This window comes from Ylistrum balloti, unplaced genomic scaffold (genome assembly GCF_031769215.1).
Source record: "Ylistrum balloti isolate Yb309-2 unplaced genomic scaffold, AGI_CSIRO_Ybal_v1 Utg369724, whole genome shotgun sequence".
NCBI lineage: Eukaryota > Metazoa > Mollusca > Bivalvia > Pectinida > Pectinidae > Ylistrum > Ylistrum balloti.
In genome coordinates, this window is record NW_026781942.1 from 1,762,214 (window position 1) to 1,776,173 (window position 13,960).

The 13,960-nt window shown below is 34.4% G+C and overlaps 1 protein-coding gene across 1 annotated transcript; it reads left to right on the plus strand.

The window, feature by feature from the left end:
* The first annotated feature begins 304 nt into the window (after positions 1 to 304).
* Positions 305 to 13,728, plus strand: LOC132565509 (solute carrier family 23 member 1-like). The gene is made up of 12 exons (XM_060230160.1): positions 305 to 487; positions 2,482 to 2,639; positions 3,952 to 4,040; positions 4,693 to 4,805; positions 6,085 to 6,266; positions 8,496 to 8,616; positions 8,840 to 8,996; positions 9,219 to 9,472; positions 11,231 to 11,504; positions 12,251 to 12,346; positions 12,917 to 13,090; positions 13,577 to 13,728. Exons 1-12 carry the CDS (start codon positions 305 to 307, stop codon positions 13,726 to 13,728), a joined length of 1,953 nt encoding a protein of 650 aa, XP_060086143.1.
* Positions 13,729 to 13,960: the final 232 nt, after the last annotated feature.

The following is a 13,960-nucleotide window of genomic DNA, read 5'->3' on the forward strand; positions in this document are numbered from 1 at the left end:
ATTCCAGTTGAATTTTGAAACAAGAGAACATGAAAAATGTGTACTAAATATGTCAAATACGTATCTATTCCTTGGTCTAATGGAAATCTCCAAGTTCTATGAAAAAGTTTACGTAAGTCTTTTTTCAATCATACTTCAGTGTTAGATGTACTGATGGCCGTTAGTTGTAGTTATTTGAAAAACAATATTCGGTTTTTGATCCGAAAATCTGTTAATGACTGTCTATTGGTATTCTGGATTGAAATGGTATATCAAACCACCCATTCTGACATCTTCATTTTTCTTGATGACAGAGAGAGTGAACATGGAGGAAAAGGCAACAAATGGGAAACCCCTCGCAGAAAAAGAGGCTATTTTGTTGATGAATCCAGACAATGATAGCAGCACACCTGAAATAGAATATGAACAGGAAAACATGCCAGAAGCACTGTTGTACAAAGTCACCGATACACCACCGATTTATATGACAATCTTCTTTGCATTTCAGGTATGTATGCTGTCATTACATTCTTCTTTTTCGTTTTCTTTTTGTTTTGTTTTGTTTAATGTTTTGCTTCCTTGCAAAAGAGGGTCTATCAAATATTGTATCAACGACTGACAGGACAATGTTGGACACTTTTAGAGTGTCATCACGCTAAAACGTTTAACATAGACGCAATGTCATGACGTAGTGTAGTGTAGCGGGCAGGTTACTTGAGATGATTTCCATCGCTGACAATTTGAAGATACATTTTTGTCCTTCCGACTCTTGAAAAAGTAACATTTATTAAATAGTGTATAAATTAGCCCTAAGCAGATTTTGACGTACCCAGTTCATGACTTTGTTGGTTCTGAATATAAATATACATGTAATATTGTATATAATGTGTATCCACCAAAGTATTACTTTATTTTGTCATATTTTGTTCCCCATTTATCTCGTGTACCACTTGGTCGATATCACTTAGATACTGGTTAATGGTTTATCCATACTTAATTCAGCTATGGATGTAGGAGGTGCGTGGGAGTAATGTACTATACAGTGTATCTTGCATATTTTCTGAGATACTTTGTACTTATGTTTTAACGTTTCCTGATAACAGTGTTCATTTTTGTCTGATTTTAGTAATTCTTTTGCTATTGGGTTATGATAGAGAATTAAATCCTGATCCTCTACGCAATCTTCAAATTTCTCATCTGAATGTTAGATCTATTAGCAAAAAGTAAAATATTTTAGAAAGTGAACTCTCCGAAAGTGATATGTATTACAGAAACTTAATCCATCGATACCAGACATTGTCCTTTTATTAGACAGTTTTTCTCATGATATTTACCGAAAGGATAGGCAGTTTGGTTTTGGAGGTGGACTTATTATATATACAAATTGCCATCTAGAAGTTGCTGGCTTAAATAGGCAATGCCTGATGCACTATCCCTTTGCCCTTTTTTGAGCAATGAAATTTGTTGAAAATGAAGTATCATGACGAACAGACCGGACATATCATACTGACAACAAGCTAATCTAGTCATTGACCCTTGTAGGGCGCGCAAAGGAGCATATTTTAATGATTTCAATATTACACAGCACTAGGAAAGAACTCCTAGCCATTCCATCTTAGTCTTAATTTCATCATTGTCTGTTAAATTACTTGAGGCTCTCCAGAAATAACCCAATATTTTATCAAATGTTATTGAATTTAGGGATGAACATAACTACCCTTTTTTTTGTATTGTTCTCACTCGCCTCCAAGGATTTTAATCATTAAGTCCGAAGCCTCGCTGTTGAGTATTTAAAGTACGAAACACGTTTATTATGCAGTCTAATTCATACTTTAGCTCTATTCTTTTCGAATGTAAATTATGTTGCAAAATTGTATGTACAACCTTACTTTGGAAAAGAATTTGTCATTTATTGTTGATGATGCAAAATGCTCTTTAATTATTCTCTTTTTCAATGCTGTAAATATTTCCTTTGGTACAATGCATTAAGTTTGAGTTTGGATAACGAATTTTTCTGAAAGTCAGTATTTCTATTGATCTGTTAATTCATGTCTTATTGGTAAATATTATGACATATAATAAATACACTATATTATACAACCAATCTGTGCCTGCAAACGTCATTCTAATACGCACATGCTAAATTTCTGTATATGTATGAAGTTATATTTTTGTGTAGGTAGCTTGTAAAAAATTATAGTCAACTGAACTTTGGATTTTGATGTCTTCTATTCTTCATATAATGCCTTTCCTGTCTCTCTATCATTCCTTGAATTTATCCTTTAACAATATAGTTATAACAATTACGTTGGCCTTCAAATCATTCGAGCAATAAGGCAAGAAAGAACTTTCTTTCAATACGCACAAGTATACAGTTGTCTACCTTTCTCACCATAATTTTGTATAATGCATTCCTGTCTTCATTCCGTGTATTCATACTATTTTTATCTCACTTTGTAGATTACGTTGCTTGACGTTACATGCTATTTTTCGTATTTCTAGCAAGCACTGCTATCCTTATCAGGATCGCTTGCAATTTCCACATTTGTGGCTGAAGTGGCCTGTGCATCCGACTTCCCGGACATAAAGACAGATCTCCTCAGCTCCACCATGTTCATGAATGGGATTACGACTCTCCTACAAGTCACGCTTGGTATAAGGTTAGACAATGGTGATAATTAGAATTTATATCTGTTAAATTAACATATTGAAACTGATTCCGATAGACTAAAAATAACTTTCGCGATTTCGACATAATTTTCGCAAAAACTTGTACTCGCTACCCTATTGTTATATCATACTATCTTAGTATCTGGCAATAAAGTTTCGCAAATTGGTTTTTAATTTCGAAACTCGGTTTACAGTACTGTAGACAAAAGAAGCAACATTGTTCTTCTAACCTATCATATCCATTATCTCATTATTATAAAATTTTATTTTTTTGTTTTTAGTGTCTGAGGTAAAATTGTTTGTGGATGACATATCTTTATATGGCGTGATTGAGGGAGACAGACAGGAAGCTGCTGACAGGTTTAATAGAGAAAACATCTAAAGTCATGCTACTTGGTCTGATCACATCACATTAAATGTATTATCTGATGTGGCACTACCTACAATCCACCTAAATAATACTAGCTTCTTTCTAAAACTTATATCTGACTGGAATAATCCTTTTTGTCTGTTTCCCAAAATTACATCCATTTGAGCTGTAAAACAAGTTTTGTTTCTAGTCAACTTGATGTGGGTGACACTTTTCAGATATCTTTAAATATCTGGCAGACCTGTCTGCTTATGTGATTTTTCTGTAGAAGGTTATGCTTACTTCTTCCCCCAGTGTCATTTTTATACTAATCAAATACCACTTCTCTTTAACTCTCTTTCTGCTCTTAGTGATGTATCCCGCCTGCTGTCCAAAACCCTTTTTACATGGCTGACCTAACTTTGATGAAAACACCAATAAATATATTTAGAATTAGTTCAGAGATCCATGAACGATACAAATCGCTTTTATTACAGAACTAATTTTATACTCATGTTGCCACAAATCTTGGTCTATTCTTCAACTGTCGTATTGATCGGCAAAGAGCGAAGAATGTTATGGACAGTGATCTGTGCTGACCTCCTGACTAAATCTGAGGAACGGACTGATATTTGTGGTAGCTCTTGTAGATTATGAAAAAGTTTGTAGCATTATAAAGTTTAATAGTCATATTTCACTTTTTCATTTCTCAAATTATAATATAACTGTAATGTTGATATCTAGAGTCATCGTTTTGTACTTTTGAAGTAAAGTTGATGTGTATTCTGTAGAATCTTAAAAGGAGCGGACTTTCATTGACTTTTCCTGTTGTCCAATTCCTTTTGCTTTAAGATACTCGCAATAAAATTAATCTGAAATGAAGTATTGATTTCTTAATACACACTTGTAAATTGATGAAATGAAGTATTTTGTCTTTTTTTTTACATCCATAGATTACCACTGTTCCAGGGCGCAACTCCTGTTTACGTAATACCTCTTCTGGCCTTACAGCGCCTTGACACAAACTTTTGTACCGTTCCAGGTAGGATATTTACTGTACTATTAGTAATATTATCGGGGATATAACTTCACGTTCATCGCAGCATTTAAAGATAGCGCGAATAAAGGTAACCTTAAAAGTATAAAATTGATATATAAAAAAAAACTTTTTTGTACGAATGTATATATAAATATCAATGTATAGACATGGACGAAATTTAATTCCCGTAAACTAGCTGAAAACGGGACAACTGCTAAATATTAGCTCAATGAAATTTAACTACTGTGTTGCAAATTCTGTAGTTAAAACCACCAAAAGATTTTCAATTTTCCATTACACCGTTGGTTTATTTGTAAGCGAGAATGGAAGGCTTCTTACAAATTTGTACGTTTTCATGACAAAAAATATACTACAGTAGAAATTGATCTACCGTGGCAATTAAGTTACGCGTAAATGGACAACTTAATTAATAATATGATCACTACGTAGTGTTTTCACTATTGGCCTAGCTATTTCGGGCCTTACTGAAGATTTCGTTGAAGTACTCAAAACACAAATTAATAACCTTATAATACGAGCAGTTGCCTGTATTTATTTGTATAAACAATATTCAGCTATATACCGTACCGCTGGTAATTTGCTAATGTAAACAAGTCGTTATGTTCTTGAACATTGTTCATGGAATATATTTCAGAGACTAGTCTCACAATTACAAATGAAACACAGTACCACTTGGCATCTCCAAATATGACTTCTCATTATGAAATGGAAATGAAACGAAGTTTCGCTTTCTACAGATTGCGGGAGGTGAGTTTTTGTCTACGTGAATCTCCTTACATCTAAAATAAAGCAAGTGAACCTCTGCATTTTAATTTTGACTTTTCTTTCGATCCCTTTTTCACCTTTTATTTAGGTTTCAAACCGAAGTCAATTATCATCATTGATGAGTCTTACAAGGACTAAGCAGATTATAATCCATTTAAGCTCATTATTTGGTTCTATTGTGTCTACTTATAAATTTGTTAAAAGATGCTATCCATCTGTGTGTAAGTTAATTTGGTATTAAACAGTTGTTTAAAACAAAACAAAGTACAAAACGTTAAAGAATTGTAAATATACATACTTCTTATATCAGTGTTCTTTTGATCTGCTTAGGTTACTATTATTACTTTTATGTTGGTACATATAATTGTTCTAGACTCAATGAAATAAACAGGTGAACAGGTAAATGATCTAAGAATTAAACTGTCCCCTTGATGGATTTTTGATGATGTTAAAGTCGTGTAATGAAAATGGGCATGTCCAGTATTAAAATGCAGATGGGTATGTGATGAGCACCACGATAAAACGAGTTCAGAAGTTTTTGGATATTGGATAGACTACCTTTCATATCAACCTTAATGAAAAAAATATAGTTACGACAAAAATGTTTGCAAGTAAACGAATGGAAATGAATACATATTCATCTTATTTCTTCATATGTTTAATAACATTAGAGTATATAATAACAATGTTATTTCACCGTAAATCTATAGTATTTACATATCACAGTTGATTTGGTATTCAAAGACCAGTTCCCATTATCTTGGTTTCCGTGCATGAAGTCGTTAACTGACTGATAAACTCAACACAAGGGTTCAAACGATGCAGGTTGATGAATAGTATGGTGAAGCTTTATTGTCGCCATAGTGATCTCTATTTCTGTGTGTGACATGAAGCTGGACGTATTTGATGATCGTTAGTTTGCCTGCTGGTCCCGTTGTTGTATACCTTGTTTTCCATTGAGAACGTATATTACTTACTTGGATTGACATATTTACATGGTGGGTGATGTCACTTAAACAGAAGATGCCCAATCATCCGGAGCATCTTGTCTTATTCTCCTGGTGCTTTTTCAGGAGTCTTCGTGTAAATCTTTCTTTTGTTCATATTGTGCCCTTATTGTAAATTTTCCATTTCTAGATAGGATCATTCCTATATCACCAACCTATAGTATTTACAGGTCTGTTTCCGTTATCACTGTTTTACCACGCCGACAAAAAGTTTGTTACGTCATTACTAACAAACATTTATTATGTTGACACAGTTTCAAGGCTCTTTGATCCTGGTCGGTCTTATCCACTGTGTAGTTGGACTTACGGGAACCGTGGGATTTCTCATGAAGTTCATCGGGCCTGTCACCATCGTTCCGACCATACTTGTAGGCGGAATATTCATATCCAGGTCTTCCAGCAAATTCGCCAAAGCACATTGGGGGATATCTGCAGTGTACGTACATACTTACCAGGTTTCTTTCAGAATACACAATAAACAAATATTGATACAGTAATGTAATTGTAGCCTTACTTAAAGAGCTGACAAGAGTCAATTTTATTTATTTATATAAAGGTTGTATCAAATGTCCGTGAATCTTCAGAGAAATCAATTATCTAAAGGGTTATTTGGAAACAGGAATTCGGCACTGATCTGATATAATGATTTTCAATCAAGCAAATTCCAAAGGAATTTAAACATAGTATTTAACGTAATATATATTCGACCTTTAATGGACCAAATTACTAGTGGATACAGTCTTATTGTATGATTTCACTGTTATGACAATACTAACGTCCGTCATCACAGTTTTGTTATTCCCTTACGTGTAAAAAGCATCTAGCGGAAGGTATCGATTAGTTCTATTCCGACTTGTGTCTCTGAAGTCAGCAAAGGAAGAGCTATGGAACACAATTCTCGCCAATTTAGATATATCAACCTAATGGCAGACTGTTTTCATTAATGTTTTCTGTTGTGTTTAAGTTATGTTATAAACAGAATAGGACATTAGTTTCAATTTTCAATATAAGTAGGGAACTTGTTTATATTTTTAGCATTTAACCTTACCGTAAGTTTGGAAGAGTTCGGACGTCTCATTTCGTAAAACACATAATCATTATGAAAATAAAAACTCATACAACTCTTTACGACTTGGTATTTATCGTGTTGGATGGATTTTAACCGTATTAGATAATGAATATTAACTTATTGAATTAATCGTATCGTGACCGTCCTCCTAAGCTAACGAGCTCTTCCGGTCTTGGTATCTAAAGAAGGGGTAGACATTTTAGTCCAAGACTTGCTTGGAAACGTGTATTTTCATCCTGCGGTATACAAGGCCTGCAACCTGTCGAACCAGTTTCATTATTCCAATCTGGATGTAAAGCGACTAATCTACAGGTATGTATAGATAGATGCATTGGACTAAAATGTCGACCACTTCCTCAAATACGCTGACCGGAAGATTTCGTTATCATAGGAGGCATTTGCGAAGCATTTCGGAAACGGAAAGTTTCTTTTGATCTTAAAATTACTTCTTTTTCTAACTTGCATTTTACGCTTGACTATATGGTACTTTACATTTTGCTTAACTTTGTTCACGAATACGTAGCATGTTTTCTTCGTTTAAAATATATTTAGCTAATTGTTTATATGCTCCGCTATAATGAAACCAAGCAATATTAAACTCCGGGGGTTTTATTTCATTTCGAAACGTGATGTTTCGTTCGTGTTTGTATAGCGGTGGTTAATCTTTTGTATTTGTTAAATGTGAAACAATTATTCATTTTGCATAATGATAATAATAGCATATATAAGATGAACTGACGTTTGACATTTAATATTTTATTTTTTGTATATCTAACATGTATAATTTCGTTGAATTTACTTCCAAATTAACGTAAGTACTTGTCTGTTAGCCTCAATTTGAAAATTATAAATCCATTATGTATTAAATGTTCAGGAAATATTCAAGAAATTATAAGTAAAAATAATTATGTTTTCAGAACAAAATATTAAGAGAGACACTTAATATTACTCAACTCGTTTTATGCTGCATATTGAATAATTCGTAACAAATACATTTTCCATATATTAGAATTATTGTCTCAATAATATGGTGAAATAGAATATAGACAATCAATTTACCATGCGTTCTTGACATCACAACAATACATTCCGATGTATGTAATGACAGTGGAACATTGCATATCGGGTGATAAAGTAAACAGAATGAAATAAGCAACCTCCAGTCTCGCTACTTGTTCAGCTGAAATCTATTGATATTAGATGTCGACAAATTGATAAATTGTTAAAAGTTGACAAAGATTTTAATATTAGCTAATTCTGTGAGCAAGTTTTTCAACGAAATCAAATGCCAACAAAATTTTGTATTTTTGGAAAACCACAAAATTTAAGCCCCACAAAAATGATCGTTTAACAGTTAATATGCTTATGATGTGACTGGTAAACAATTTACTGGTTTCCTGTCTAATATGTACTAATAAATATTAAAAGTTTAAACTGAACAAAATTCATCGACATTTGAATATTTCGGGCAAGAAAACCCGTGAATCATGAAAATGATAACCTCGCCAAATATCATGACCTTACAGTTGTTGTTTTTTTTCAAAATGTATGAATCTTTGATCATATCATAATGAATTTTATTATTATTGTTTCCAGGACAGCAATAACCTCGATCGTTCTATCCCTGTATTTGAGTAAGTTGAACATGCCATGTCCTGCCTGGTCCAAAAAGAAGGGATTCCACGTGTATTGGTACCCCTTACACAGAGTGTTCGCGGTAGGATCTTTATCTGTGCATCTAGAATAATTTAAAATGACATTATATCCTAATGCAAAATCTATTCATATATACCGCAATAAATCACTACCACATGTCAACAAAATGATAAATAATCAATAATGAGAAGCAAGCATGAATGAATGTCAATGACTTCCATGGAAGCTGTTACTACTGAAAATATAGATAATCAATTATGAGCATAACTGTTGTTTCTCCTAAGATCCTGATCGGTATGCTCGTGGGATGGACAGTGTCAGCCATAATGACACATGCCGGAGCACTGACAGATAATCCGAAGGAGGTAGAATATCTTGCCAGAACGGATGCCAGGGCCGGGATTATAACGAATGCCACATGGTTTCGCGTTCCTTATCCGAGTAATAATATTGCATTTCTGTTACGTTTAGCTTATAAGAAATATTATAATTCTCTAATCAATTAATGTTTTCTCCAACTGATTTATGATAGCAAATGCCAATATTTTGTCAAAACATGCAGAAACGACTATCCCAATTGCTGTGATACAGATTATTTTTTTACTTGCGAGCGAAAACAATTAGGATTTTTAATCTCCTGATAATTTAAAATTGATCTTTCAGATCAGTTTGGCACCCCGAACGTCAACGTTGGATTCTTTGTAGCTTTCATGATTGGCACAATAGTATCAATCCTAGATTCCATTGGTGACTACAACGCATGCGCACGAACATGTAACGTCCCCCCACCAGCTGCGCATAGCATAAATCGAGGAATCGCAGTGGAGGGAATTTGTAGTGCGTTATCGGGCGCTGTTGGGTGCGGACACGCAACAAGTACAATCGGTGCGAATATTGGCGCAGTTGGTGTTACAAGAGTGAGTAAACCATCTATAAACAAATATCAATTGGCCAATACAATTACAATTACTGGGCTAGTAAGTCATTGGGCTCAAAATTCAAATATTTACTTTAGAATTGATTAATGGGTTCATATCTTGGGCTTGGTCGCTTTGTTGTCACGTAATTCATTTGTATAATATTACTGTATGTATTTGTTTAGGAGATGGTTAAATGAGTTGATATAACTTGTGCCTAATGCTTTGATTAAAAAAAATAAAATATTTCCAAACCAAGCCAAAACCAGAATGACTGCAAAAAGTGGTCAAGCTTAAGAGCAATATTGTCTTTGTACTGACTGTTGCTTTTGTGAACCTTATATGCATTCTCTTGTTATGAGAGCTTTCTTCTCCAAGAAAGGTAAACGACGGTATAAATATATGGTTGTGAACTATACTGAAGGGTATTTCGTAAAATTTACGTTCAAATCAAATACGAAACATACGAAGGAGGAAATCATAAATATGATCAAGTTTGGTTGACAATATCTCGGGTTTGGTGGTAAGATCTTCCAACAGACTGTTAGCATACCTATGGGAACCAACTGCGCCTCTCTGCTGACTTGTTTTTTTTTTCAAACGAGACTATTCATTGTAGAACTTATGGTAACAGGTCACAAAGACCTTGCGAAATCGTTTAATATCACCTTCAGATATATATAGATTACGTCTTGTCTTAAAATAACAAGAAATGTATTGACTACATTCATCATATATATCCACCAGAACTGGAAATCAGACATAATAGACTTTTCTACATCGGCTGCTTATCTCGGTCTTTTTCTAGAACGAAACCAACATGGACTGTTTTTCACCAAGCTGTACGATGAACGTTATGATTTCGATATTCAAGAGTCTGTTCCCACTATCACGATTTTCACGCAAGAATTCGTCAACTGATTGACACACTCGTATCACAAGGGTACAAAAGATGCAGGATGATATAAAAAATATGGGGAAGTTTTATAGTCGCCATAGTGATCTCATTGAGAAATATTCATTTTCTTTGTGCACCATGAAACTGGACGTATTTGATGCTCGTTAGATATGCCTTGTTCTTATTTGAGAACGTGACATTTATTACTTTGATTGAACAAGGTTTACATTGAGGGTGTCATCGATGAAGCAGAAGACGCTTACTCTTCCGGAACGCCTGGTCTTATTCTCCTTGTACTTTTTCAGGAGTCTCCGTGTAAATATTTCTTTTGTTCACATTTAACTCTAGTTTTATAGAATTGGAGTTTGAATAATGATCATATTGCCACGTTGGTTTTTTTCTGGATTTTCGTCATTTAACCTCCCCATCTAACTTTTCACATTCCAGTTTGGGTTTCATTTAGGCTGTTAGCATTAATGGCAAGTCCTAGATGGATGAAATATCTGTATGATGGAGTTAAATTCATACTTTAGCTCTACTGTTTCTTATCTAACTTTTATTATATGATGTTATTGAGTTGTGTATCATATGTAAAATCTGACTTATGCCGATCAGATAGTTCAGGTTCATGTCTCAAAGCTGAAACAAGAGAAGAAGATATCGGCATGTTAGTAAAACCTTAATAAAGAATATTGCACAAGAAAGCCTGTAAAAATAGGTGTTCCGGAAGGGCATGTTTTTACATTGACGACACTCGTAAATAGTACAATCGTTTTCTATATTGCCATTGTAAAAATTACGTTTTAAAACACGTAGCATACCATTCAAGAGTACAATATATTTTAAATGTTTGTTAACAGGTGGCAAGTCGGAATGTGTTTATATGGGTAGGTGTAATATACATGATCTTCGGTGTAGTGGGCAAGGTTTCCGCTGCTTTCATCACCATGCCCTATCCGGTCTTAGGGGGTGCAATGATCATCATGTACGGCATGTTCAACGGCATCATATTGTCGAACCTCCATGCTGTCTCGTTATCATCAACCCGTAATATAGCCATCATAGGCATCGCCTTACTTGTCGGAATAATGATACCGTACTGGCTGGAGCACAACCCGGAGGACATCAACACAGGTTGACACAGTATACATACTTATTTCTGCACTATCAATTTAATATCGTATCATCACTTCATGAATAAAGAGTGCAATGACAAATTTGCGCAATAAATTATGTACGTTTACAATAATGAATGAAATGAGCATTGTAAAATGTATCCTGTTATGACAAGACATGAATCATAACTACAAATAACACTGAACCCGTCACAAATTGTGACAGTTTAGCAGGCTATATTATAATTAATTCTGTCTCAATCTGTTTGCAAATTTAAAGCACAGTGTTATGACACGCGGTTGAGTTTTTCTGAATAACAATGTTTTATTCATCAAATTTCTGGTTTTATCATCCTATTATCAAGAAGACACAATCATTACGTGTACAATACGTTGACCTCGTATTTATCTCACTATCAAATTGTCCTTGGTGGCAAACCTCTCGGGAAATTCGCTCTGTAAGTTTTACATTGATTCCTTTCAAGACGACTAGGCTTTTTCTATTGGTGTTTGTCATCTGATATCTTTATCCAGTTGCTTTTTTGTCAATTTCATGAAGTAACGGATTTATATTAGCACTGTGGGATGGATATCTCTCAATTTTCTCAAAATTCGATTACAAATTCTAGCATCTTGATTTGAGGAATACCAAACGCAATAGAATTAATGATACACGGTATAAAACTGTTATTAGGTACAATGAAAACCCACTATGTATTCAATTAGCTGTTTCTATTGTAAATAACCTTATCCGTTTCCATTTAGGCAATGCCTACCGTGATAGCATTATAAAAAACCTCATGGCCAACCCAAATCTGTGCTGCGGAATTCTAGCGTGCTTCCTCGATAACACAGTGCCTGGTATGATTCATTTGTTTTTATATACAATATACTGAATATCTATGACGCATTTTCATGCAAGAATTCTTTATTTGCTTAACATATATCTAAAATGAGTCGGTAGTAAAGAAGTGTCCATCCTTTGTCAGTATGATATGACCGGGCAGTCATTCGTCTAACGTCGGCTGATTCCGGTAACTACTGATTATATATTTACGGAATCGGCCGAGGTGTGACGAGTGACCAAGTGGAATGTAACGCCACGCTGTCCGAGATAAAACATTATTTGTAAGGACACTATAAAATGTTCCCTACAAAATGAAATGAGTAAAAGAATAAACAAATAAAGAACTCATAATTAAGATATTTGAGGTAAGTGCGATGTGAAATGAGTAAAGTTACAGTTTTCGTCGATTGTTCCCTATGAACGTAAATAAGTGCAGTAAATGAGAAAAGTATTGTCTACTGTCCAGATCATCATTGGTACTGTCTCCATAGTCTCGTTAACAACTAAATAAAACAGTCTTTGTAGTTTGTAGATACATTTATGATTTGATATCTTTGAAATATGTTTTTGCTTTGTGCCATCAGGAACTGTAGAGGAAAGAGGAATAGCTGGGTGGTTAAAACCGGACGAGGCTAAAAATAGCCAATACAGCGAGGGATTGGAAGTTTACCAACCTCTCGTGCCAAGGAAGTGGCTGTCGCATAATATCATGCGATATCTCCCATTCTGTCCATTCCAGCCTCGCACAGGGGACAATGGTTATTATGATGCGGATATCACTCCATTGCCGCAATGAATAACACAACGAATTTCCTATCGCCAGTGGGATAATGGAGCCGGTTATGATAACGATCATGTTAATTTTTGTTTAATTATTTTATCATACGATGCCAAGTAGTTAGAATTTCTGGTTTCAGTTTAGGACTGAACAGAGAGTTATACACGAATATTGCATTTTTATTTGAGTTATTCCCCTTTATCTACTTTCATATTTGATCAATATAACATTGAGAAAATCTAAGAAAAATGAGAATGAATCAACTGAAGTGAAAAATAATAAACTTCATTAAGAGATTATATTTAGACAGTCTGTTTTTATATATTGTAAACGTAAAATGACAGCAAAACGCGACCACAATTTATGTTTCATGTCCTCATAATCATTTGAATGGGTTTCATATTTAGCTTTTCCTATTGTTTGATCAATCCATGGTTTACTCCACAATTAATTATTGTTGCTTTAGGTCCCATTAAGGTTCACTGTCATTTAAGGACGTTCCAGGGGTGGGAAGAAGATGAAAGTCAAGTCATTGGAGAAAAAACGCCAACCTGCGGCCAGTACCTAGCGACTGCTGAACGTAGGTCTCGAACCCGCGACTCAGAGATTAAGGGCTAGTGATAAAGACCCCCTGACGCCTTAACCACTCAGCCATCATAGTGTTGTTGTGATGTAAAGGAGTTTTAATTATTTTTTTAAGTTTTAAAATAGCTATATCTTATATGTATTTCTCTCTTCTCATAGTTCGTGGTACCAAATAATACATATCAAGTTCATTAGTGATAATAGTATATAAATCTGACATTCAGTGCCAGCCATCAAGTAAGGGATATAACAAATGTAGGAATTT

What these genes read in the sequence shown, in the direction of transcription:
- LOC132565509 (XM_060230160.1), top strand. Translation starts at nt 305, where the DNA reads ATGGAGGAAAAGGCAACAAATGGGAAACCCCTCGCAGAAAAAGAGGCT. An exon ending in CATTGGGGGATATCTGCAGT is followed by an intron (nt 6,267 to 8,495) that starts GTACGTACATAC and finishes TATTGTTTCCAG; the next exon opens with GACAGCAATAACCTCGATCG. An exon ending in GTTTCGCGTTCCTTATCCGA is followed by an intron (nt 8,997 to 9,218) that starts GTAATAATATTG and finishes TTGATCTTTCAG; the next exon opens with ATCAGTTTGGCACCCCGAAC.